Source organism: Chlorocebus sabaeus, chromosome 21, assembly GCF_047675955.1.
Source record: "Chlorocebus sabaeus isolate Y175 chromosome 21, mChlSab1.0.hap1, whole genome shotgun sequence".
Lineage (NCBI taxonomy): Eukaryota > Metazoa > Chordata > Mammalia > Primates > Cercopithecidae > Chlorocebus > Chlorocebus sabaeus.
Window position 1 is genome coordinate 120,592,367 of NC_132924.1, and position 25,630 is coordinate 120,617,996.

General features: G+C 38.4%; 1 protein-coding gene across 1 annotated transcript in view; it reads left to right on the forward strand.

Moving 5' to 3' along the window:
• The window catches only part of CNTNAP2 (contactin associated protein 2), a 2,242,274-nt gene that overhangs the window by 1,386,171 nt on the left and 830,473 nt on the right, over positions 1-25,630 (forward strand). The window contains exon 12 of the mRNA XM_073009464.1: positions 11,018-11,137. Coding sequence (XP_072865565.1) covers positions 11,018-11,137 — 120 coding nt within the window. The remainder of the gene's footprint in view (positions 1-11,017; positions 11,138-25,630) is intronic.

Here is a 25,630-nt window from a genome sequence, read left to right on the forward strand (position 1 = left end):
GTCTGCTGTAAATAAGATCAATAAAGTCAGAATAAAGATTACAAAAACTTTCATTACAGTGCGAGTAGTTTAATGCAGCAGTTTCTATGTGCCTAGATTAGTGGCAGATACTTTAAGATTCTGGAATATTTGAAAATATTATTACTTCTCTGGTTCTTGATTGTGTAAGGAATGCTGAAGTTATTGACTCCTTAATCTCTACGGAAGGGGCTTACTTTGAAGACTAGCAATTTCATTATTTGATTCTGAGAGGACTTTAACAGAATCTCAAGCAGTGTAAGTCACATTTAGCAATCATAGCAATAGTCTGATATTTCTGAAACCTGTCCTATTATAAAGCAAGCCTACATTTATATAATCCTCAGATCTCAAAAGAAGTTGGAGAAAGCCACTGCCCGGGAAGTTCCTTATCCTAAACCTAAATCAGATGCTAATATCTTGTTGCTGTTTCAGTTTGAACAATAGACTCTCAAGGATGCTAATATCTTGTTGCTGTTTCGGTTTGAAAAAAGACTCTCAACTTGTACTCATCGATGAGTGTTCTCACAGGATTAGCTATATTTAAATCTCTTTTAAGTCTGACAGAAGAGCTCTGAAATCACCAATAATGTCTTCATTACTACACCGATACTTAAATAATGGACAAGAAATTATAAAGGCTTAGCAAAGACATTCAGATTATTATGGCCTTTTGAAATATGCACCATAAACTATTAAGATCTTAGAGTGCTTGGCCAAAGTAAAACTTGAATATCCCATCAAATTCCTCATTTTTATGAGAAAATTCATACTCAGAAAATTTAAGTGGCAAATAATCCAAGTCATACAGACTGTAAGTTACAGAACCAAGGCACAAAAAGGAGTTCTGACTCTTGATCTTCCCACTGTGTCCTTCTATGGCCTTCAATTTTGGGCGGTGTATTTTGTTTATTTTTTATTTGAGTTTTATACGAGTTTAAACACAATTCTTTCTGCTATGGGAAACAGCTTGTTTCATTTTCAAATTTTGAAGCTCACATTTTTTAATGGTTTATTTTTTCATTAAATTTAAAAGGCTTTATTTAACAATTAAAAATCAGTCCTATTGCCTCATTCACTGAATTAGATAAATTACAGTAAAACATTTTACAGCTGTAAATTAGTATAAAAACATAGCTATCTTTTTATTATTTGAATCATAGAACGATTTTACTTAAAATGACTAAAGTTTGCATTTAGAATGAATACTTTTTAATTTAAAAGTCTGATTTTTCATTTAACTGTGATTTGTTTAGCTAAAAACAAATGGAGAATTTGAATTTCTTTACTCCGTTTTTCTTTCCTCAACACACACACACACACACACACACACACACAGATATAAATAAGAAAAATGTACACTTCCAAGAGTCATTTCCTTAGTGAATCACATCCCTCACTTTTCTCCACACTATCCTTCAATGATAAGAATGAGATTTGCCTTCTTTCTCCATGGTATCAGTAGAAACAATTCAACACAATGTTTAAACAAGTGTAAGGACCCTGTAGTCAGAATTCCTGTGTTCAAATCCTGGCTCTGCCTTTTTCTAGGTGAGCAATCTTGGTCAAGTTAACTATTAAATAATTGCTCTGAGCAGATGGCAGTGACAGAGCCCTCGGAGAATAACTCTCTCTCCAGGCCAGGAGAAGAAAAATGACAGTGCAAGACAGAGGATAGGACAGTCAAGAGGCAAAAAGAAACACAAGTGTAAGGGCACAGAAATGAAGAGAAGAATGTTTCCATGAGGAGTCAGCCATCAATGACAATGCCTACTAAAGTCCTAGAGAATGAGAACGTAGTGAAAGCCCAGGGTAGGTATCGATGACATTCTTGAAGGTGAGACAGCAGTGATAACATTCTGACTTGAGGGGCTAAGGTGTAAGTGGTTAAGAAGCAGGAGTTTCTCTAGATTGGACTAGGAAACAGGACTAGCATGTAGCACGTGCCTACCTGCCCTTGAATCTAAGATCGAGGAGACCACTGCAGATGAATAGAGAAGATGTAGCCAGTGGGGAAAAGAGAGGAGGTAAATCGTGAAAACCATTAAATGATCTGAGGACAAGCGTGGAATCACATGGTTCTGGGGAGGAACTGTCAGGAAAAGTCCTTCTCTTGTCTTTCTTGCAACCTCCTATTCATCCTATAAGACTCAGCATAAAACCACTCACAAATAAAGTCTTTCCAAACTGTCCTAAATCAGCTTCTCCAATTTATTTTTCTAAAGTCTCCGAGTACTGTGTTTTATACTCTTTTATAACATTTAACAAATTATATATAGTATTTTCTTAGTTAACATGCCTGCCTCGTATATTACATAGCAAATTCCCCAGAGCTAGGGTTTATGACTTTTTCACTTTTTTCTTCCTAGGGCAGGGCATAGTGTTAGATACTACTACCACATTAGTGGGTGTTCATAAAATAGCAATAAGAAAGGGGCTGGGTGTGGTGGCTTGTACCTGTAATCCCAGAACTTTGGGAGGCCAAGGTCAGGAGTAAGAGAGCAGCCTGGCCAACATGGTGAAACCCTGTCTCTACTAAAAATACAAAAATTAGCTAAGCATGGTGCTGCGTGCCTGTAATCCCAGCTACTGAGGCAGGAGGATCGTTTGAACCTGGGAGGCGGAGGTTTCAGTGAGCCAAGATTGTGTCATTGCACTCCAGCCTAGGCGATAAGCAAACTCCATCTCAAAAAAAAAAAAAGAAAGAAAGAAAAGGAAATGAGAGGGAGAAGGTTAGAGATGGGAATGGAGACTAAGGAGATGGAGCAACATAAGCAACCTCTATAGGATCTGAGCAAGATGAACTGGATGCTAAGCCTCTTCGTGCAGACCCATTAAATTGAGGAAGCTGAGTTTCTAGCATGCCTGTTGGATTTTGTAGGCTTTCTCTCCTTCTTAGAGTTTTCTATAACCTAATAGTAACCCTGAATAAAATACAAGTAGAGTTGTTTAGGTTTAGTCATAAAATACAGGGAAATTTGATATTCTGTGGAGTGCAGGTCATAGAATCCCAAGAATGGACATTGAAGTCACCAAGAAATATGGCAGTCACAGTGATGTAGAGACAAAGAGTTGTGGTTTTGTGACTGGCATTGCAATAGTATGGATTTTTTTTTTTCTTTGAAACAGTGCCTTGGAGCCAATGTATATTATAGAGGGATTTGGGAAGGATCAAATAAAAGACAAAAATGGGCTGGGTATGGGGAAGGGAGAGAATAGAAATGAAATAATAAATGTAGATATACTCTGGCTTTCAGAAACTTTTTGAAGGACTTATCAAGTAAAAGAACTACAAGCTGTTGTAATTTCAACAAGAAATTGAAACTTTGTCTTTTTTAAAAAATCCTAATTTGCTCCCTCCCCTTGAGACTTCAACAGGTGAACAAACCCATTGGGGGCTATAATGAATAACATCTCATACAGAAATTATATGCAGGGAAAGATCATGACACAATCTTAGCATACAGAATATCTGTTTTTAAGTCCACACTCTCTCTACCATCTTCATTTGCTGTGTGCTAATAATGAGACAGTGGTCCCTAAGGGAAATAATGTAGTTTACTCAGGGTGTTCATTCAAGCTCTAAAAAAAAAAAATCCAAACAGACAGAGAACATATGAGGTTAATATTCAAGTGTTAATGAGGAGTTAGGTATTGCGAAGCTTATATTGTACTAATTAAAAATAATTGCATGGTCCTAGAATTAGAGAGCTTTCACTGAGGAGGGTCTCAAGGTCATTGCCGCCTCTCTGGATTTCCAACTTGGCTGTGTACAAACCTCGTGGTTACTTTAACAGGAATAATTAGGTTCTGGGCAAACACATTCCTCCAACCAAATTCACTGGAGTCTGGTTGAGATTAAAAAATAATAATAAAGTCAGTTTCATGGTTTCTAATGAGAAATACTTCTTTCCAATATAGAAACTTATTTCTGAAAGCCAGATTAGGATCAGAAGGTGGTTTCATGGTTAAAAAGGAAGCAGAACAAGGAGGGCCCCAGAGGCTATCCTACACTGAACAATACCAACCCAGATAAGCCCCATATAAACTATATCGCTGCTATGCCTACATTTTACATGAAAAGGTTTCTTTATTCGTTCAAGGGTAGAAATTCCCAGAAAAACCAATACCTCTTTTTAGCATCTTATAACCTGGTCCCTACAGCAAGTATGTACGAGTATGTAGTAAGCTTGTGATCGCCTCCAATATAAAAGAGCAGAAAGGTGAGGGCGTTCTTAAGCGATTGATTGATAAGAAAAATGTTATATTTGTTATCAAAATAACAGCATTTTTTATCAAAATAAGATTTAAAATTATTTCATGCTTTTCCCCAGTTTCATATCAAATCATTAAAAGTGAATACTTTCCCTCTTCTGTACAATCAGGAAGACTGCTTATGATGTTCCAAAGATAACCTTTATGTATATGCTCAGCTTTAACTTGTGAGTAAGTTTCTCACATGGGTTAATACTTGCCCACTTCTAGTGATCCTCATTCTTTCAAGGTCACAACAGGAAGGATGTATATTTCCAGTTTGTTTCTCTCAAAGCACCAGGAGTAGACAGGGATGGAAAGAGCCTTCCTCAGTTCACCAGCATCATGGAACTGTAGCTCTTCTCCTAGGGAATAGGACCTCCTTCATGTTTCTCCCCCTACCCTATCCATTCTTTAATTGATGCTTTATTTCCCAGCAATTCATGCCTACTACTTATTTTTACTCTTAAACCTTTTGCTTTTCTCTCTCTGCCAGCGTTTTGGCAATCCTGTATAGGCCTGCGGCCACGTCTACATGTAAGCAGAGAACAGAGGCTTTAACAGAATTTCTCTCTCACACCCTCTGCTTGGGCCATGGTGTTTCATGTTCTACTGGTAGACATAACCTTCAAGGCTGTGTGGACCTTTAAAGTCAGTATGAAAATTTGACTTCATTCTTCCATCTTCCTTTATTATTCTGCTTAATATACCTTGTGTTCATCCACAACACTGGAAGCACATTAGTTGCTTAATAAAAGTTATTCTTTAAATAGAGCCATTATTTTTATATAGTTGTGATATTATTTCCATACACTATTTATATAAAATCATATTTTTTTATATAGTTGTGATAAAAATAATGCTCCCCACCAGAGGTTCATGTCCTAATTCATGGAACCAGTGAATATGTAACTTTATATGGCAAAGGGACTTTGTACTTGTTAAGAGCCTTGATTTGAGGAGATTATCCTGGATTATCTGGGTGGCTTTGTGTAATGACAGAGCTCCTTAAAATAGTCAGAGAAAGAAATTATGAAAGCAGAGAGTTGGAATGATGTAGCAAAAGGAATATTCCACTTAATTCCTAGCTTTGAAGACAGGGGACTTGGACGATGAGCCCAGGAATGTGTGTGGCCTCTATACCCCAGAAAGGCAAGAATACAGATTCCCTGCTAGAATTTTCAGGAGAAATACAGTGCTACCAACACTTTGAATTTAGCCCAGTGAACCCCATTTCAAACTTCTAACCAGAACTGTATCATTATTATGAACAGTATCATCATCTCTAGAACTGTAAGACAAATTGGTGTTATTTTAAGTCACTAAGTGTCTGTCATTCGTTATAGCAGCAAGACGAAACTCATACAATAGTACTTCATCATTTTCCTTGATAGGTAATATGCAGACAACATTCATTGTTTAATGAAAATGAATAAGATATTTAGGTGCCGGGCGCAGTGGCTCACACCTGTAATCCCAGCACTTTGGGAGGCCGAGGCAGACGGAGGTCAGGAGTTTGAGACCAGCTTGGTCAACATGGTGAAACCCCATCTCTACTGAAAATACAAAAATTAACCAGACATGTTGGCAGGCACCTGTAGTCCCAGCTACTTGGGAAGCTGAGGCAGGAGAATCGCTGGAACCCAGGAGGCAGAGGTTGCAGTGAGCCAAGATAGCACCACTGCACTCCAACCTGGGCAACAGAGCCAGACTCCATCTCAAAAAAAGAAAAAAAAAATAAGATATTTAGGACTTGTCACTGTCACTGTCTAAATTTCTGCATGCTATGAAATTCAATCTGATATTTATGTTCAGTAGTAATATTTCTGAATAGCTGAGATTTACTTATGAATATATAGCATGAGAACTTTACTTGGGACTTGGAGTTGCAACAGAGAAAAATTACTTTACCAATAAATCAATAGACTTGATGAGTCTATTTATTTTGCCATCAACCCAATTACCTTTCTGTTCGTCAGCAGGCTACTGGCAAAACTCAATTATCGACGATGGCTCAGACCCTTCTCTTTCTTCAGTGGCTGCCTTAGCTCTTGTGTTCTGTCAGCTCCTAGGGCTTAATGTGCAAAAATTGTGCAACCCAGCTAGGATAACACTGGGAGCAGAGCTAACTGGCTGAGGCATGCAGGTTAAATACTGTCATTAGCTCATTATCTGCATAAAAAATTAAATATACTCAATAACTTCTAGTTTTTGAAGTATCTGATTTTATTTAATCTTCACAATAACTTGGTGAAGAAGGTATTACTATTAGGTTGGTGTGAAAGTATTTGCAGTTTTTGCCATTACTTTTAATGGCAAAGTTGCAATTACTTTTGCACCAACTTAATACCTCAATTTTACGGTTGAAAAAAACCACGTTAGGGAGAGTATCCAGGCAGTAAATGACAGAAAGGAGATATGAACTAAAATTTATTAATTCTTTATTCAGACGATAAAACTAATGTGATTTTGCTATATCACAGCTATTCTTGTCATTTTACTCCAGTGTCAAAATTCTAGATACATATTTTTAAATGTATTTTAAAGACAAAATAACATATGCACATTATAAAGTGATGTGGGAAATTAAAAAATCTATAAAAAGTTTTAAATCACCCACAATATTACTGCTGAAAAATAACAACTCTTACTATTTTGATATGTTTATAAACATTTTTCTGTGTATTTATATATTTCTTTTGGCATGGTTTTGCATCCTATTCCATTTTATCATATTTCCAGTGAAGTGAGTTGGCATTCTAACCTTATCATATGTACAATTTTACTGTATTGTCTTTCAGTAACCTACTTTTGCTGGATATTTAAATATAAATAAAAATTAGTCTACCTTGAAGTTACCTTTTTTCAGGATGAAATCTATGCTTCTCCAAATGCAGTCTGAGGACAGTAGTGCCAGCATCATTTGGGAGCTTGTTATAACTGCAAATTCTCTACTGAGTCCAAGTCTTTGGGGTGAAATCCAGGAATTTCTGTTTTAACAAGCTCTCCAGGTGTTTCATACATGCAAAACTTTGGACTGAAGTGTTTGGTTTTCCGTATGTATTGATGAGGCAAAGCAGCTTAGGCCTATTGCAGGCTAAAGGGAAGCACAATAATTGTTACACTTTGAAGAAAAACAGCTCCTTCCTTCCTTCCTTCCTTCCTTCCTTCCTTCCTTCCTTCCTTCCTTCCTTCCTCCCTCCCTCCCTCCCTCCCTCCCTCCCTCCCTCCCTCCTTCCTTCCTTCCTTCCTTCCTTCCTTCCTTCCTTCCTTCCTTCCTTCCTTCCTTCCTTCCTTCCTTCCTTCCTCTGTCTCTCTCTCTCTCTTTTTTTGAGATGGAGTCTTACTCTGTCACCCAGGCTGGAGTGCAGAGGCACGATCTTGTCTCACTGCATCCTCTGCCTCCCGGATTCAAGCGATTCTCCTGCCTCAACCTCCTAAGTAGCTGAGACTACAGTCGCCTGCCACCATGCTCAACTAATTTTTGTATTTTTAGAAGAGACCAGGTTTCACCTTGTTGGCCAGGATGCTCTCGATCTCTTGACCTTCAGCCTGCGTTGGCCTCCCAAAAGTGCTGGAATTACCGGCGTGAACCACCACGCCTGGCCTAATATTTTTTAAAAATGTATCTAGAGATGGGGTCTCACAATGTTGCCCAGGCTGCTCTCAAACTCTTGGCTTCAAGCAATCGTCCCACCTAAGTCTCCCAAAGTGTTGGGATTGCAGGCGTGAGCCACCTTGTCCAGCCTAATTGTTAACTCTGACTGAGAACTTTTGTAGATTGAGAAAGCGGCTGGAGTATATTGTAGACAACGGCCACCCTGGAAAGGGTGAGTGTGAGGTAAGCAAGCTCCCGTGGCGAATTTGCCTGAGCAGAGCACAGCGTTCAAGCTGGCAAGCAGCTGAAGCCGAGAAAGACCTGTTAGGATAACGAAAATTCTTGTACATGTAGATGAAGATCTGCGATACAATTTATAGATATTGAAGAAACATTACACATTATTTAACATAAAAGTGATGTTTCATAACTAGACCAACATTGGTTAAAAGCACACTTTAGTGAGACGTGAAGAGATATTTGGGTAGAACAGCCAATTAATAAGGTGACTGTTGGAAACAAGATACCAGATGAAGGAAAACGATAAGGAGTTTTGACAGAAGGAAAAAGCAATGATTAATTACTAAATATTATAATGGAAAAGAAGGGGAATGGTTTCAGTGGCAGATTGGCCAAAGGTACTGAGAGGAAAACTAGAAATTGAACCTGACATCCTGGTTTCTCTTGAGCTGTACATAACAATTTTGATAATCTGGAGAGAGGTATAAAAAATTAATAAAACAGATTTTTTTCAAAGATTGTGAGTTTAGGTTACTCTTAACGCCTCTTTATTCCTAACCACCTACATCCAGTTGGTTTCTATGTCTTGCAGATCTTAAAAAAATAAAATAAAAAATTTGAGGCCAGGCACAGTGGCCTACGCCTGTAATCCCAGCACTTTGGGAGGTTGAGGCGTGGATCACCTGAGGTCGGGAGTTCGAGACCAGCCTGACCAACATGAAGAACCCCTGTCTCTACTAAAAATACAAAATTAGCTGGGCATGGTGGCAGATGCCTGTAATCCCAGCTACTCGGGAGGCTAAGGCGGGAGAATCGTTTGAATCTGAGAGGCAGAGGTTGTGGTTAGCTGAGATCACGCCACTGAACTCCAGCCTGGGTGACAAGAACGAAACTGTCTCAAAAAAAAAAAAAAACCCTTGAAACATTTGAATCAGTTCATCAGTTCTATTTACTCTATTCTTTGTCATATTGCTTTAGTTTAAGTACTGGTAATCTTTCAACAGGCAGCCTATAGTTGAAATAGCCTCAATATTCTTTCTACCTTTTGAATTACTTCCCAAAAACCTGTTGCTTTGCTACACAAAGTTTTCATTCTGTATAAGTTGATACAAAACCTATATTGACTTCTGGCATCTTCCTGCTAACAGTTTAAAAACACTTTTCCTCTGCTTTTTCTTGTACTGTTTTGCTTGCTATGACATTCTGAATTAGAGCAGCCATGTAGTTTATCATCTGAATGAGGCCCTTGGGACATTGAAAGTGACCATATTCATAATTACACTGGGACAAAAGATGTCTGGGCTTTGCTTAGCTTTCTAGCCCCATCTTCTTCTAATAGCAGTTTACGAATGAGCAGTACCAAAATAGTTAATGAACAAACACTGTTCCGAAGGTCTTCTATCCGTGTTGTTCACAGCTGTATCTGCAATGCCTAACGCACTGCTCAATGCACCATAGCTCCTCAATAACTATGTGCAAAAGAGGAAACGAGGGAGGGAGGCATGGAAGAAGAAATGAATAGATCAAAGAATTTTAGAAAGCTTGAATCTAGTGTGCTGTTGTTGAAATGACATAGAGTTGAAGGTCTAACATCCTTGGATAGAGGAAGCCATGGAAAGCCAAAGGAGACACAGAGAACTTGGTGTAGATGAAGGTTAACAAAGGGAAGTCCCAGAATCAGACCACCCATGAAACTGACTTTCTGATCTCAACCAGGCTCTAGTGAATTTGACTGGAGAAACAAGTTTTTCCAGAGCCGAATTATTCCTGTTAGAGTAACTACTGAGGTTTGTGCACAGCCAGGCTAGAAATCCAGGGAGATGGCAATGACCTTGAGACCCTCCTCAGTGAAAGCTCTCTAATTCTAGGATTATTTGTAATTATGCAATTATTATTGTAATAATGCAATTATTTGTAATTAGTGCAATATAAGCTTTACAATGTCTTGCAATTTATTTTGTACTATTTTGTAATTTAACACACAGCAACCCCTAAGAGTGTAATTCAAGTGAAACTTACCCAAGACTTCCCTGCTTTTGTATCAGGTAGACATGTTTTTACCAAACACGTATCTTAGTTTTGTGAAGAGAACTTTCAATTCTTCATTAATTCCTGGGCGGAGCTGTTTACAAAACGTTTTCTCAGTAGCATTTTAGATGTTCTAACTACAAAGGCGATATGTAAATGTCCGTTTTTTGCTTCTGAAAACAGGTGCAGTCTCCGTGAGAAAAAGAAAATTTGTCATGAGCACTGAAATAAAAAGGGAAGTAATGAATAAAAACATAATTTAATTACATGAATGTCAGCTTTCTACACAAACTAGAGTTGATGTAATTAAAGCACCTGGAACAAATAAAATGAATCAATGAAATCTCTCGCCTTTTTTTTGAGATAAAGTAAGATTCAAAATTACATACTATTTATGGACAATTTGTACTAACTATGCAAAAAATAAGTGTGTGTGTGAGCGTACGTGTGTGTGTGCACGAGAGAGGCAGAGACAGTGAAGGATAATTTTTTCTGCCCTCTGAGTTGATAACCAACAAAGCAGCCAATGTAAATTTTTTATAGTAAGGGGATAATATCTATCAATAAGTATAAATTAAATATTGTTTTAAATGATCATGAGCCCCAGTAAAATAAACATTACGTTTGTTTCATGATGGATTGTTTTAGTATTTTCCCCAGCATACAGTCATACCGGGAGCCTGATGTCTTTGTTAGGTCAGGAATACTTATAGAGAAAGAAACAAATTATGAATTTAAATTTAGAGGCAAAGAATGCTCATTCCAGGAAGAACTACTCCTAACTAGTGGTTTGCTAGCATTGCCTGTGCCACTGCAGCATGTATCTGGGGAGCCATTTGTTCTGTGCTGTGCTCATGTAGGATATTTTGTTTGTTCTAGCTATCTACGAGCCTTCCTGTGAAGCATACAAACACCTAGGCCAGACGTCAAATTACTACTGGATAGATCCTGATGGCAGTGGACCTCTGGGGCCTCTGAAAGTTTACTGCAACATGACAGGTAACTGTGTCATATTTATGTTTTATGACGATGCTTTTCTATATGTTGTGAATAAGCAGTTCCACCAGTGCTTTGTTTCTTTGGTGCTGTGTTTTTATGACAGCATCTAATCAGCAAAATATTGCTGGATTTCTTAGATAAGATGATGAAATGTATTATTAATGCAATAAAACATTTTGACACTATGCTTTTCAAAAAGTTTACCTTTGACGTGAACAATTAAGAATTTTTTTTTTTAAATCAGCATGTAGGGGGAAAAACCAGAAAGTGAAATTGCAAAGTTAAGCCCAAAGAAAAAATTAGTAACCTAGACTAGGGAAATTTAGTATCACTGCTGCAATATCCTTACTGTGCATTCTAGAGGAAGCTTTTAGATCATGCCAGACCTTCCTCGATTCTCCATAATTACAGAGGAAATCTTTCTAAGTACTGAAATCCCATTCTGATAATAGCCAAAATTACCTGAAGCTTTTATGAAATATATTTGGGCTTTTCTTCTTGGGAAGAGGACCTAGTTTTTCTCTACTTCCATGTGAAATGAGATTATGGGTTCTTGTCAACTCCCACAACAATGTGTAAAATGTGCAGATCTCTAAGATAAGAACAGATTTTCCATCAGACACTTGGCAACATCTTACACTTCAAAAATCCCGACGAAGGTGTGAGGTATGCATTGTTTACTGGCTCCAGCAAAAGACCAGCATTTGATGTGAACTCCTGGGTATAAGATGATAAGGGTAATGAAAATAAGATTCTACTGATGGTAATTACTGAGTGTGACTGTTTACCATCTGTCAAGCACCGTGACAAATCCTTTCGACAGACAGACACTTGAGTTTACATCCTGGCTTCATTAGTCACCACATGTGTAATATTGGGCACTTTAGTAACTTTGCTAAATTCAATAAGCCTCAGAATCTTTATCTGTAAATGAATTAATGAGAATACCCACCTCATAGCATTATCATATGAATACAATAAGACCATCTGCATATGGTTCTTAACTTATTGTCTAACACATGGTAAACCTTCAATAAAAGTCACTGGATGAAGAAATTTAAAGGCTTTGGGAGTTAAATAACTTGCTCATATTAGGCTGGGTGTGGTGGCTCACGCCTGTAATCCCAGCACCTTGGGAGGCTGAGGTGGGCAGATCACGAGGTCAAGAGATCGAGACCATTCTGGCCAACATGATGAAACCTGTCTCTACTAAAAATCCAAAAATTAGCTGGGCTTGGTGGCACACACATGTAGTCCCAGCTACTCGGGAGACTGAGGCAGGAGAATCGCTTGATCCCTGGAGGCAGAGGTGGCAGTGAGCCGAGATCATGCCACTGCACTCCAGCCTGGTGACAGAGCAAGACTCCATCTCAATAAATAAAAAATAAATAAATAAATAAATAAATAAATAAATAAATAAAATATATCTTGCCCATATTATTCAGGCAAGATTCAAATTGAATTATTTGCAGCCCATGGATCTTACTTCTGGCTATAGTTCAGTACCATTTATAGAGTTTTATTTTGTTTTTGGTTTTGTTTTCTATACAAACTTCTTGGCACCATCCCTGCAGACTCTGATTCATTATGTCTGAAGTGGAAATCAGATTGTGCAACTATAACCGAAAACCAGGAATGACACTCTAGGCAAGCAGATACCAGCGCGGAACTCTCAGCAGTATCAGGAAGCCAGGCATGGTACAGAATGGAAGGGAAAATGGTGAGGACATCAGTGTAGCACGGAAGACATGTGGAGAAGACAATAAAATGGGAGCTGTCCAGTCTGGGCAACATAGTGAGACCACGCCTCTATTTAGAAAAAGTCCCAGCTCCTTGGGAGGTTCAGATGGAAGGATCCCTTGAGCCCCGGAGGTTCGAGGCTGCAGTGAGTCATGAGCATACCACTGTACCCCAGTCTAAATTTCTAAATTTCCCTAAATTTCTAAATTTCCCTAAATTTCTAATTTTCCCTAAATTCTAATTTTCCCTAAATTTCTAAATTTCCCTATATTTCTAAATTTCCTCTAGAAATTTGGAAGATGCTATCTCTCAATTTAATTTCTTTTCTATTTTGAAAAAGAACTTTAGTCATGCCTCAGAGAAGGAACACACTTACCAGAGAGATTAATCTAAGAGTTCACTGACAGCTGGACTTGTCAATGCACTCGAATTCTTTTTTGTATACCTTCATTTTTATCTTATTAGCACTAAAATAATAACCTATGATGACTTGGCTTAATTTATAAGAATCTTGATTCTGGTTTCTCCTAATATATGAAAATATATAATACAACTAAAGTCTGTTCTTAACCTCAAGGAACATCAGGGTATCCTCGGTTGGACTGGACAATTAAGAACTTATTTTAGTTATTTTCTTAAATTCACCTCAAAGGAAAATTAGAAAAAGAAACAAAACTGTAATATACACAGTTCTCATATCAAGGACACACACAACACACAGGACTAGTCTACTCTCAGGAGAGCTTCTCCTGTGCATTGAATCCTTTGCTCAAAAACATATGTCTTATCTTCATCAATATCTCCCTTAAACAGCATGACTGCAATTTAACTGCACTTCAGATGCCATCTGAGCTGTAAGGACCAGGTACAACTTTTTGCAATTAGAATATTTCTCTTCTATTCATTCAAGACAGTTACGAACATCAGTATGTTCAAGGACCCTTGAAGAATCTTCCCTTGCAGGCCAACAGGCACCTTTCAGTTCTTTGCCACTGACCAACCCTTCCTTTTCCTGCAAAGAATGTGGATTTAACATCATTAGGAGAGCACGATGCCACAAAGCTTGGCTTGGGCTATTCCATTTCCAAGAGATACATGTTAAAGAAGAGGAGGGAGTGACAGCATGAGGTAGTCTATAAAGTCTTGGTATACAACTCTATGTCATGAAAAATTATAAATGCTCCCCTAAACCTGAAGTATAAAAGGAGGCAAGCACTCAAAAAGATGAAGAGAGAAAATAGCCCTATAAATCAATCCCCCAGGGCACACGAGAGAGTGGGTCATTCCAAAGAACTGAAATCCCAGTGGCTAGAACATAGTGAGCCTAAGAGAGGGACTCAAAATAAAGCAGGGGAAAGGTGGTTGGGGGCAGGCCAGAGCAGACCAGCCATAAGGAATGTAGGGTAGGAAAACATTTGCACTTTTTTTAAAATTTATTTTTCAGTTGCAGTGGGTGGTCATCTGTGGAAAGATTTTAAGCAAGATAATAAGATCTTGATTGCATTCATACATCTACCACTTGGGCTACTGTAAGAGACAGCATGAAAACATTGGGACCAGCTCTGACGCTGTTATTGTGAAAGTCCAATGAAGAGATGATGCTGCCTTGAACTAGGGTAGTGATGGTTTACAGTGATGAGAAACTGATACATTTTGAGATCTGTTTTGAAGGTAGAATTGACAGGATTGGTAAAAGTTTGGATGAGAATGTTTAAAGAGAGACAGTTATCAATACTAACTTCTCAACATATGGACTGAGTAACTGGATGAATTATAGTGCCATTTAGGAGAAGTGGACAATTAAGGGTAAAACAGTTTTAAAGGAAGCTCAAGAACTTACTTTTGACCTAATTAAATGTGAAGTGCCATGTGCCATCTAAACTGAGATGCAAATTTTGCAGTTGGATAAGCCCCCAAAGCCTGATTGGGTTAGAGATATAAATGTGCCAATTATTAGCATATTAGTATATGAGAATTGATAATATCATTTGGGGGTTGATGTAACAGAGAAACAGCATCCCAGGAATGAGCTCTTAGAAACTCAATAGGCAGGACACGGTGGCTCACGCCTGTAATCCCAGCACTTTGGGAGGCTAAGGTGGGTGGATCACTTGAGCCCAGGAGTTCAAGACCAGCCCTGGCAACATGGCAAGACCCTATCTCTACCCAAAAAAAAAAAAAAAAAAATAGCAAAAACAAAAACTAGCTGGGCATGGTGGTGCAAACCTGTGGTCCCAGCTACTTAGGAGGCTGAGGTAGGAGGATCACTTGAGCCTGGGAGGTCAAGGCTGTAATGAGCCATCATCACACCACAGAATTCCAGCCTGAGTGCCAGAAACCCTATCAGGAAGGAGGAGGAGGAGGAGGAGGAGGAGGAGGAGAGAGAGGAGGGGTAGTGGGAGGAGGAGGGGAAAGGAAGGGCAAGGCGGGGGGCAGGATGAGGAATTAGTCCATTCTCATGCTGCTATAAAGAACTTCCCTGAGTCTGTTCTCACACTGCTATGAAGAACTTCTCTGAGATTGAGTAATTTATAAAGGAAAGAGGTTTAATTTGACTCACAGTTGCTCATGACTGGGGAAACGTCAGGAAATTTACAATCATGGCAGAAGGGGAAGCAGACACCCTTCTTCACACGGCGGCACGAGAGAGCATGTGAAGGCAGAATTGTCAAACACTTAAAAACCATGAGATCTCGTGAGAACTCACTATTATGAGAAGTGCTCAGAGAAAACTGTCCCCATAATCCAATCACCTCTCACCAGGTCCTTCCCTCAACACATGGGGATTGTGGGGATTGCAATTCAAGATGAGATTTGGACAGGGACACAGAGCCAAACCATGTTACTCAATAATTCAATAGAGAGAGATTAGGGTTTTAGTGTTAAAATATTTAATAAGTATTTGGAAAAATATACATAATTGAGGGTAAGTAGAGAAAAAGTTCTCATGGAGAGGATTTGGGGGGCAAATAGATCATCTGTATGGAGGTTAAAATGACTGCTTCGATCCTAGAGAATGACAAAAAGACTTGGAGAATGAAAAGCAACTTGGCATCCATGCACACATATACAATGGATGTGGTGGTGCCACAGACGTATGGCAAATAACAGCCACTAGAATGCGGGGAACATGGTATGGCCAGGAATGATGAACCTTCCATGGATGCTGCATAGACAGTATAGGAGAACCATGGATTGAGCTACATCCTAGGCAATCAAGGGATGTTCTAAGTGACAGAGCTTTTCCAGCACTGCATCGGACACCAGCAAAATCTTCCACAAAGCAGCTGACTCATGAGCTGAGTCTTGAAGTTTAAGTGGGTGTTATGAGGCTGGGAAATGATGAGAAGGAAAAATAGGTCAACTTACAAAATGCTTTGTGTAGGATGCAGAGCAGTTGAAACTTTGTCCTGAGGTGAGAGCAAGCGATGAATGGTTTCAAGCAAAACAGTAATTTAATCAGGCATTGTATATTAAAAACATCACTTTGGCAGTTGTGAAAAATATTCTCCAAAGGAGACCCAGAGATAAGACAGGGAAACAGGTCCAAAAACTCCCGTAGTAATGCAGGAGTTGAAAATGGAGACTTAAAGTAAGAAGGGATTGATTTGATGGGTATTTAAGAAGATGAGTTGGCCAGACGGTTCCTTATGAGATAGAGAAAGTTGAAAATGATAACCCCATGACATGGAACACAGAGAAGCAGAGGAAAACTAGGAAAAGGGTAAGATTCTATGTTGCTTTGGGTCCCTGTAATTCAATAGGATAAGTTGTCCTATAGGCAGATGCTACACAAAGTCACTATAGGACCTTGAACACATTAAAAAAAAAAAAATTGTAGCTGGGCACGGTGACTCATGCCTATAGTCTCAGCACTTTGGGAGGCCAAGATGGGTGGATCACCTGAGGTCAGGAGTTCAAGACCAGCCTGACCAAAATGGCGAAACCTCATCTCTTCTAAAAATACAAAAATTAGCTGACTGTGGTGGCACGCACCTGTAGTCCCAGCTACACGGGGGGCTGAGACAGGAGAGACACTTGAACCTGGGGGGCAGAGGTTGCAGTGAGCCAAGATTGCACCACTGCACTGCAGCCTGGGCAACAGAGCGAGACTCCGTCTCAAAAAATAAATAAATAAATATAAAATAAAAAAACCTTGTCTCGGTTTTCTTGTAAATAAAGTGCAGGAATTGGAATAAGTTGACTTCTACACTGCCTTTCATTCAAAAAAAAAAAAGGAAAATATTTATATTGTTACCATGAAATATGAAAAAAGTCACTGCTTGCAGTCAAATAATTTAGACAGAAACCTCTTATCTCAAACAAGCTTGAATTTACGATTTCTTGGCTAAGTTTGACATAAATTGACTCTCTTCATTTTTTATCATAAGGCAGTAGTTCTACTATGTAATTCTTCTGACTGTCTGCAGCTCAGAGCTACATCTCTCAGAAATTTGGAAATTAGGGGGTGTCCTAAATTATAGAGCATTTCGAGTGCCGCACAGTTGATGACATTGAGGAGAGAAGATTTTTCACTGAATCCTTTGTAGAAAAATATCATCCTGTGGAAGCCAAAGCCTGGTTTCTTTTTTTAGATCTTAGGGCACATGACAAAATGTGGTCATTGTTAGCCTTGCCTTCCTTCTCCATTTTTATGCTCCCTCTGAAAATTTGGTGTTAAAACTTTGTGAATATAAACTGTCTTATATTTTCAGTATCAACCTCTTTTAATTGTGTATTTTTTTCTAACACTTCAGCTTTTCATTTCCATTTTCTTCAGGTGTTACCAGCATCCTCTCTCTAGAAACCCTAACCTTTGTATTTAAAGCTTTGTTTAGTTCTTTCTTCTAGATGATTAATAGTAACAATAGTAAATAATGCTAGATCCAGCCATTATCCTTGGAACTTTACTATCTATTCTTAAACCTAAGATAATATTTTTCTTCATCCTCTATCCTCTAATTCATTTTCTCTGTAACTCTCTCTGCATTCATTCTTTTCTTAATTTAAGTAAGCATCAGTGCTCTAGTGCATGAAGTTTAAAGTCCAAATAAAGTACTCCTCTTCCATTCTTCCTAGCCCTGGTTTTGTAGTTTTATCAAAAAGCCATTAAGTTTGTTTACATAATTTGTGCTTTATAAAGCCCCAGGATTTAACTGATCAAATTCTATTATCCTCTATAATAGTAAAAGCGGTTCGTGTCTTTTTAATCTAATATTTATAGAGAGCTTGTAACTGAAGTTTCTAAGCCCTTGCCCTCGGTATTAGTATTGTATTTAGTATTATGCTTCTCACAAGTTTTACAAGTACAGTGTGGGCAGGAGAAAATGGGTCAGTGAGGTGGTGGGCTTGGGCTCCAGTGGAAAGTATCATAAACCCACCCACTTCCACCTCCCCGTGTCCACAAAGCAAAACAGTTTCTATCCTATGGTACAGTCATGCACCGCATAACATTTCAGTCAACAATAGACTGCATCTACAATGGTGGTCCTTTAAGATTACAGGCCAGGTGCGGTGGCTCACGCCTGTAATCCCAGCACTTTGGGAGACCCAGGCAGGCGGATCACGAAGTTCGGAGATGGAGACCATCCTGGCTAACACGGTGAAACCCCGTCTCTACTAAATATACAAAAAATTAGCCGGGTGACGTGGCGCCTGTAGTCCCACCTACTCGGGAGGCTGAGGCAGGAGAATGGCGTGAACCTGGGAGGCGGAACTTGCAGTGAGCTGAGATCCAGCCACTGCACTCCAGCCTGGGCACAGAGTCAGACTCCGTCTCAAAAACAAAAAACAAACAAAAAACTATTTAGGGTAGAAGGAAATCTGGTAAACTGAGGATATATAAAGAGGGAAGGAAAAAAAAAGATTATAATGGTGTATGTTTACTGTACCTTTTCTATATGTAGATAGGTTTACATACACAGACACCGTTCTGTTACAGTTGTCCACAGTACTCAGTACAGTAACATGTTGTACAGGTTTGTAGCCTAAGAGCAATAGGCTTGGCCATACATCCTAGGTGTGTGGTGGGTTATACCACTGAGATTTGTGTAAGTACACACTGTCATGTTCACACAATGACCAGATCACCTAACGACACATTTCTCAGAACCTCTGCCTGTTGTTAAATGGCACATGACTGTACTCTTTTCCTCAGCAGTTTACAGTGATACAAATTCAGTTTCCACAGTTTCTGTGTGTCAAGGCACAGGTTACCTGGCTCTACTGCTCAGAGTCTCACCATTCTGAGACCAAGGAGTCAGCCAGGGCTTGGGTTTTACCGGAGACTTGGGATCTTCTTGGAAGTTTATTCAAGTGTGGATAGGTTCATTTCCTTGTGGTTTAAAGACTGACGTCTCATATTCTTACGGGCTGTTGGCCCCAGATTGCTGTCAGCTCCCAGAGGCTGCTCCCAGGTCCCTGTCGTGGGGCTGTGCCTGTCCAGGAGGAGCTCTCTGACTCGCTTTCCAGCACTTACCTGACTTGGTTGTCACTCAGGATAATTACCCATTTGATTAACTCAAACTCACCAGATTGCAGCCCTCAATTACACCTGCAAAATCTCTTCATCTTTTCCATATAAAGAAGCCCAATCCCATTAGTGACACCCCACCATATTTCCTGGCCCCACCCCCAGTCTCGGAGAGGTCATTATGCCCAGTGGACCCACCAGGTGGCTGGAATCTTGAAGACCATTTCAGAATTCTGTTCAGCATGCTTACCTATGTGCCTCTGTAAATTAGTCATAATTCCAACAACCTTTACTTCTACCTTTTGAATAAGAGCAGTGCCACATTTAGATTATAAGATCTTAGGCTTTACTGTTGATAGTCTTATAGTTGTAACATACTGTTTGGTAAAAACTTTGACAATAAAGATAAGCAAAAATAAAAATTGCTTGTCAACCAGAAATGACAATTACTAACATATTAGGCACTGTGTGATAAAGATTTTATATGTTATACAGGTACCTGCATATATAATTGAGAGCAGACTAAATGCCAGGCACATTTTTAAAATATCACATGCATTAACTCGTCCAATAACTCATGACAACCTCACAAGGTGGGTAATACTATTGTTCTCCCATTTTTTGAAGATAAAACTAGAGCTCAGAGAAATTAAGTACTGGGCCACACACGTAGTAAATAATGAAGCTTGACTTTTTAGCCAGGCTTGTGTGTTTAGAGCTCGTTTGTAGTTACCGTGTGTATGTGTACGTGCACATAAGTTCACACATATGTAGGAACAGCACTCCTCATTTTAGATTCTGTAGTATGATTTGCAATATGATTGCCAAAATGAGCATTTTTTATTCAGATCTCTTCATTATCATTAAAACCTTCTTACACAGCTCTGATTCATTAGCTGTGGTTTGGACAGCATTTTTGTTATAAACAATTTACTTCTTAATTATCTAACTAATGCCTTGGGGTTTTTAATCAGAGGACACCTTTTAAATGAAATCAATATATAAACCATTATAGGTAATTAGTAACATTTTTAGTTCTTAATTCAACTGTAAGTATTTTCTCTAATATAATTTTCTAAGAACTTTACATAATTTGTATATTTCCTGTATACCTAGGTTTTTCATCCCTTAAGGTTTGAGCCCAGCTTTCAGAATAACTTAAACTCTAGTTAATTTCCCCAACATCTACTTAATTTTTCAATGTAAAGTCTTAAAGTGAATCTAACAAAATCTTGTTTGAATATGCAACAGGATTGAATGGAATTGTACTGGATATCATCTGTAACAACATGATTGTAGTGTCTCATTCTCCCCCTTTCTGAGAGGAAATCATGTAGAAATGGGGACACACAGAGCTCAGAGCTCTCCTATTCTATATTAGGGCTTATTAACATTCATAAATTGGGCACTACCAAGCTTGTAACCCCTTCATTTTCCTCTATATCATAACCATTTCTCTGATGTGTGCACCGGCTTCCTCCATTTTTTCCCTCTACTCATTTTTTTTTTTTTCTCGTCAAAGCCATTTTCTCTCCTCTTTCTGTCTCCTAACCTAGTTTACCTCCTCTATGGTTAACCGACTCGGAGAATAACTGTCCTTTATGTCTTCTTTCAGACATACCTTCTCCTCTTTGTCGACCTCTCACAGGCTGTCTTTGTTATAAACCTTTGTAATCACTCAGCAACTCCTGCTTCACGCATTCAGCTATTTCAGTTCTTCACAATCAGTGTAAATCTTTGAATTCAATTCTGCTCATACAGCTTCAATTGAAAATCTCGGAACCAACTCACTGATCAAACACAGCCCGTAAAGAACTCTTCTCCGTAACTGATTACCCACTCCCGAAGACTCCCTTCTGGATTCAGCCTCATTCCATAGACAGCTTCTGCCTGCCAGGCTTTCTTTGCAATCTCGTCTTCATTGTGTGTCAGTCATAGTGATAGGTTAATACTATAAAGGTTCTCAAATGGTTTTCAAACTTGAAATTAAAAAAAAAAGGAGAGGACAACCATGAGATCCAGTGAGGCCTACGCCACAGGAGAGGACCCAGAAAGGGGGTACGAGACCCCAGGTGAAATCAAGATAAAGTGGCTTTAGATACACAACAGGTCACTCAGCCCTTCTGAGGCCTCCAAAATCGTACTCTATATGCAAATGCTCTTCCTTCAAATATTTTAATCTAACCTGACAAAACAGTATCTTGTAGACACTGCCTGATTTTGTGCTTTTAAAAGCACTGCCTTTGTTATGCAATTTCTCTGCTCAAAATCCGAGAAAGACCTAACCATGTGTATGGCTAGGGACTGTTGTTTGATTTCCTCTGGCACTTGGAATCTGAAACTCTTGCCTAGTCTACAATAATCAACTATTCAAACAGGATAGGAAACACACACACACATATACACACACGTTGGGAAATTCAATTAAGATCAACTCATTGCTTTGCAATCAAAATTCAAAAACCACAGGAATAATCTCATACTTTTTTTTACTAGGAATTTCTCTCTTCCAGCTAAACTTAAAGCCAATAACTGTGTTTCTGTTTCTCCAGACTTTAGGTTTTTCCAATTTGTGGATCACCTTTTATTTCTTCTGAGGATGTCAAGTTTCATATCAGAATGTCCCAGGAAATTTTAGAAAGAAAATCTCATATAGCAGCTAATCTCTCTTTTTATCTTGTGTCTTTGTCTAATCACCACAACCAAGAAAGTTAAATAGTAAACTGAACCAATATTATATGTTGCCTTAACTGGAAAATACTTAAAGTTTTATTTCCTGGAACTGACTTAAACTAGAGGCCCTAAAACTTATCAGTGCCCCACATAAATGACTGCTGCATAAAAGGACTTTTTCATTAATGAATAATGAAAATAAAACTTTGGGAAAAAAATCCCTATCGACGAAGTTGTCAAAAAATCTGTTTGCTGCATTTAGATACAGACAGCTTCATTGGAATTAAACTCTTCACATAATTATTAACCTCATGTTCGGGTTTTACTCAGATTTCTGAACAAAATCAGCATTAAAACGTGAGACTAGGCAAGAACTTTCTATATCATTCACTTTATCATCGTTACTATTATTATTCATATTTTGCTTTTATGTGCATCCATGGTATTCTATCTTCACAGGACCTGTATTTGTCCTTCTGTTTCTAAGCTCACTTGGTGTAGCTCTAGGTTTCAGGGCTAGGACAAGGCAGCATAATTTTGAGAGGTGAAATGAATGCCTTTGCTGCTCCAGGCAACAGGACATGGAGGACAGAGCGGGAAGTTTGTCAGTACATTGTAGAATCTGATATCTTTTTGTTCTCAGGTTTTAAAAGACTATAAAATAATATTGAGCGTCTTGCTGACATTTCACTTTGCTCTAACATGAGGTGTTTGCTGTCTATACCTGGGGTATACCATCATCATGGACTTCGTCTTCACCATGTCTGTGTTTATTTATCCAAGAATGTCTTCATCCCCCCTATGTTGGAATTCATGATTTTTATATAATGTCTTCTTCATTTTAATTTTACTCTCTAATGTGGATATAGCACATCCCCTGGTAGCTTCTTGATCCTTTAGTACAGCCGACTTCTTCTCTGAAAGTTAGAAGAATCTTCTTTTTGTCCCAAATGTTCTGAAATTTCAAAACAATGTGACTTGGAATAGGTCACTTTTCATGTATTTGCTGGGTGTTCACTTTAACATTGGCAACTCATGTTCTTACATTTCTTTTTATTTGTCTGTTTGTGATTCTGTCTCTTATGATTTAGCTACTGTCTCTTTCTAGAATGCTTTCCATTGTGGTTTTAAATCTGAGTTCTTTTTTCCTCTTGAAAATTTCCTTTTCAATGGTGTTCTGTTATTGCTTTATGAATGCAATACTTTTTTTGTATCCCAAGGATAATAAAACATCTTTTTTTCCCTTCTTTCTTAGTCTTCTCTAAGTTTCTAGATTCTGTTCATTTTTCTGACCTTCACCGCTTTCCTCATATTCGTGATTATTATTAGCTGTGAGTTTATTATTAGGGGTGGGAGGGTCTTGTTGACTTGGAGCTTTATTTTGGGTTAGAGTAAAAATTATGTCCTGGCTTGCCCAGTACAGTCCCATTTTACTCCCATTGCCCTGATGTCCTTGTGAATAGCTCTTCCTTTTATTCTCATTAGTGTCCTCATTTGGATGATAAATTATTTGATCACCTCATGGCACAGGAAGCTGAGTGTTCCCATTTTTGGACTCTCTCACCTGTTGTCAACTTTTTTTTTTTTTTCATTTTCTTTTTATTAGTCAGATTCTCTAAGGATACGTTTTAAAATTTCTTTCCTGGAGGTTTCTGATCTGGTTACCACCAATCTTGGAACCATTTGGGGAAAGAGGTCCAAGAGCATGAACGTTCAGTATCTGGTATAAGCGTAGACAATCTCCATTTGCTGTGTAGTTTCCACGTTCTTTGTCATATTTGGTTCTTCTCAACGCAGGGATTCTTTTAGAAAATAAACTTCCAGTTATCTACCAGAGTCAGAGAGGTGTAGTCAATCAGCCACAAGGTCTAGGAGACCTGGGGATTTACTGTCTGTCAAACAGCCTTGTTCCAGTTCTCCTTACTTTATTAATTACTGAATCTTTTATGGATTCATGGTCGAAAGTTGGGTTGGTTCTCATCTTTCCAGACTGTCAAGTTATGATTCAGCATTCTTAGATTTACTAAGTCAATGAGCATGTATTCATTTGCTTTCCATCCTCCAAAATTATGTTGCTAGTATTGATTCATATTCTCCTGATCTTTGTGGGAAATATGTATGTGTGTATGTGCGTGTGTGTGTGTGTATTCCCTAGCTTTAGGGGTATGCATATATATGTGTGTGTGTATGTATGTGTGTGTGTGTATGTGTGTATTCCCTAGCTTTAGGGGTACATGTGTGTATGTGAGTGTGTGTGTATATTCCCTAGCTTTAGGGGTGTATATATGTGTGTGTGTATTCCCTAACTTTAGGTATATATATATCTATGTATGTTTGTGTGTGTGTGTGTTTGTATTCCCTAGCTTTAGGGGTATATGTGTGTGTGTGAGTATGTGTGTGTATTCCCTAGCTTTAGGGGTATATATCTGTGTGTGTGTGTGTGTGTGTGTGTGTATTCATTCCCTAGCTTTAGGGGTATATATCTGTGTGTGTGTGTGTGTGTGTGTGTGTGTGTGTATTCCCTAGCTTTAGGGGTATATATCTATGTGTGTGTGTGTGTGTGTCTACTCCCTAGCTTTAGGGATATATATCTATGTGTGTGTGTGTATGTGTGTATCTGTGTATGAATTCCCTAGTTTTAGCGGATTTAGAAGACATAAAAGTTAAATGTCAGTGTGCTAGTGTTTAGTCACCATCCTAACCAAGGTGTACCTTCTTTATTTTTAATTCTGTAATTTAATGTCATTAAACCAAATAGTTCAAATACATGTTTCAAAACATGTATTTTAAAATGTATGAAAATCTCCAAATTTAATGTAAATTAATAAATGTTCCTTGTTGGTTAAGGAGCGTCTAAAACACAAGTGTTTATTATTGATCTTCAGCTGTATCCGAGGTAAATTTTTCATCTATTGTGTTTCGTTTATTCTTCACAATAACCCGGAGAAGTATTAGGGTCCCAATTTTGAGATATGGAAACTGAAACATAAACAGACGTTAACATTTTCTGTAACATAATTTACAAAGGCTGTTTACACAAACAATATAGATTTGGATGACCTCCTGTATCATTTAGTGGCATAAATGTGTCACTTTCGCTTTCTAATAGGTTGAAACATTCAAAGAAACCCTCAGTTCTTATAACAATATAAATTACTATTATTATTATTTGAAAATTTTTTTCTTCTATCTATGATTTCTGGTTAACTGGATTCTAGACTGAGGAAGGACCATGTCTATCTTGTTTACTACTGAACCCAGCAGAGTGTCTGGTATATGTCGGCACTACTACTGCTGTGAATAGACCTCGCTGCTGTGACTTTTTCGGTAGAGCTAAGTAGCCACCACCAATCTCAGTGCTAAATAAGAAAAAAAGCTTGAGATAGGTAAGAGTGTGCCTCACTTATAATTAGAAGATATGCGTTTATTAGCAGTATGCCAAAAAATCATTCACACTATCTGTCCTATAAACGTGAAAAACTCTAAGTGCTCTATCCTTTTAGGCGCTCCAACTTGTCCTTGCATGGCTGTCTTTACAGTAAATATGAAAATGTTCTAGAAGCAAGATTGAGTTTGCCTTATACTGGGATCCGGTAATTCTCTAATGA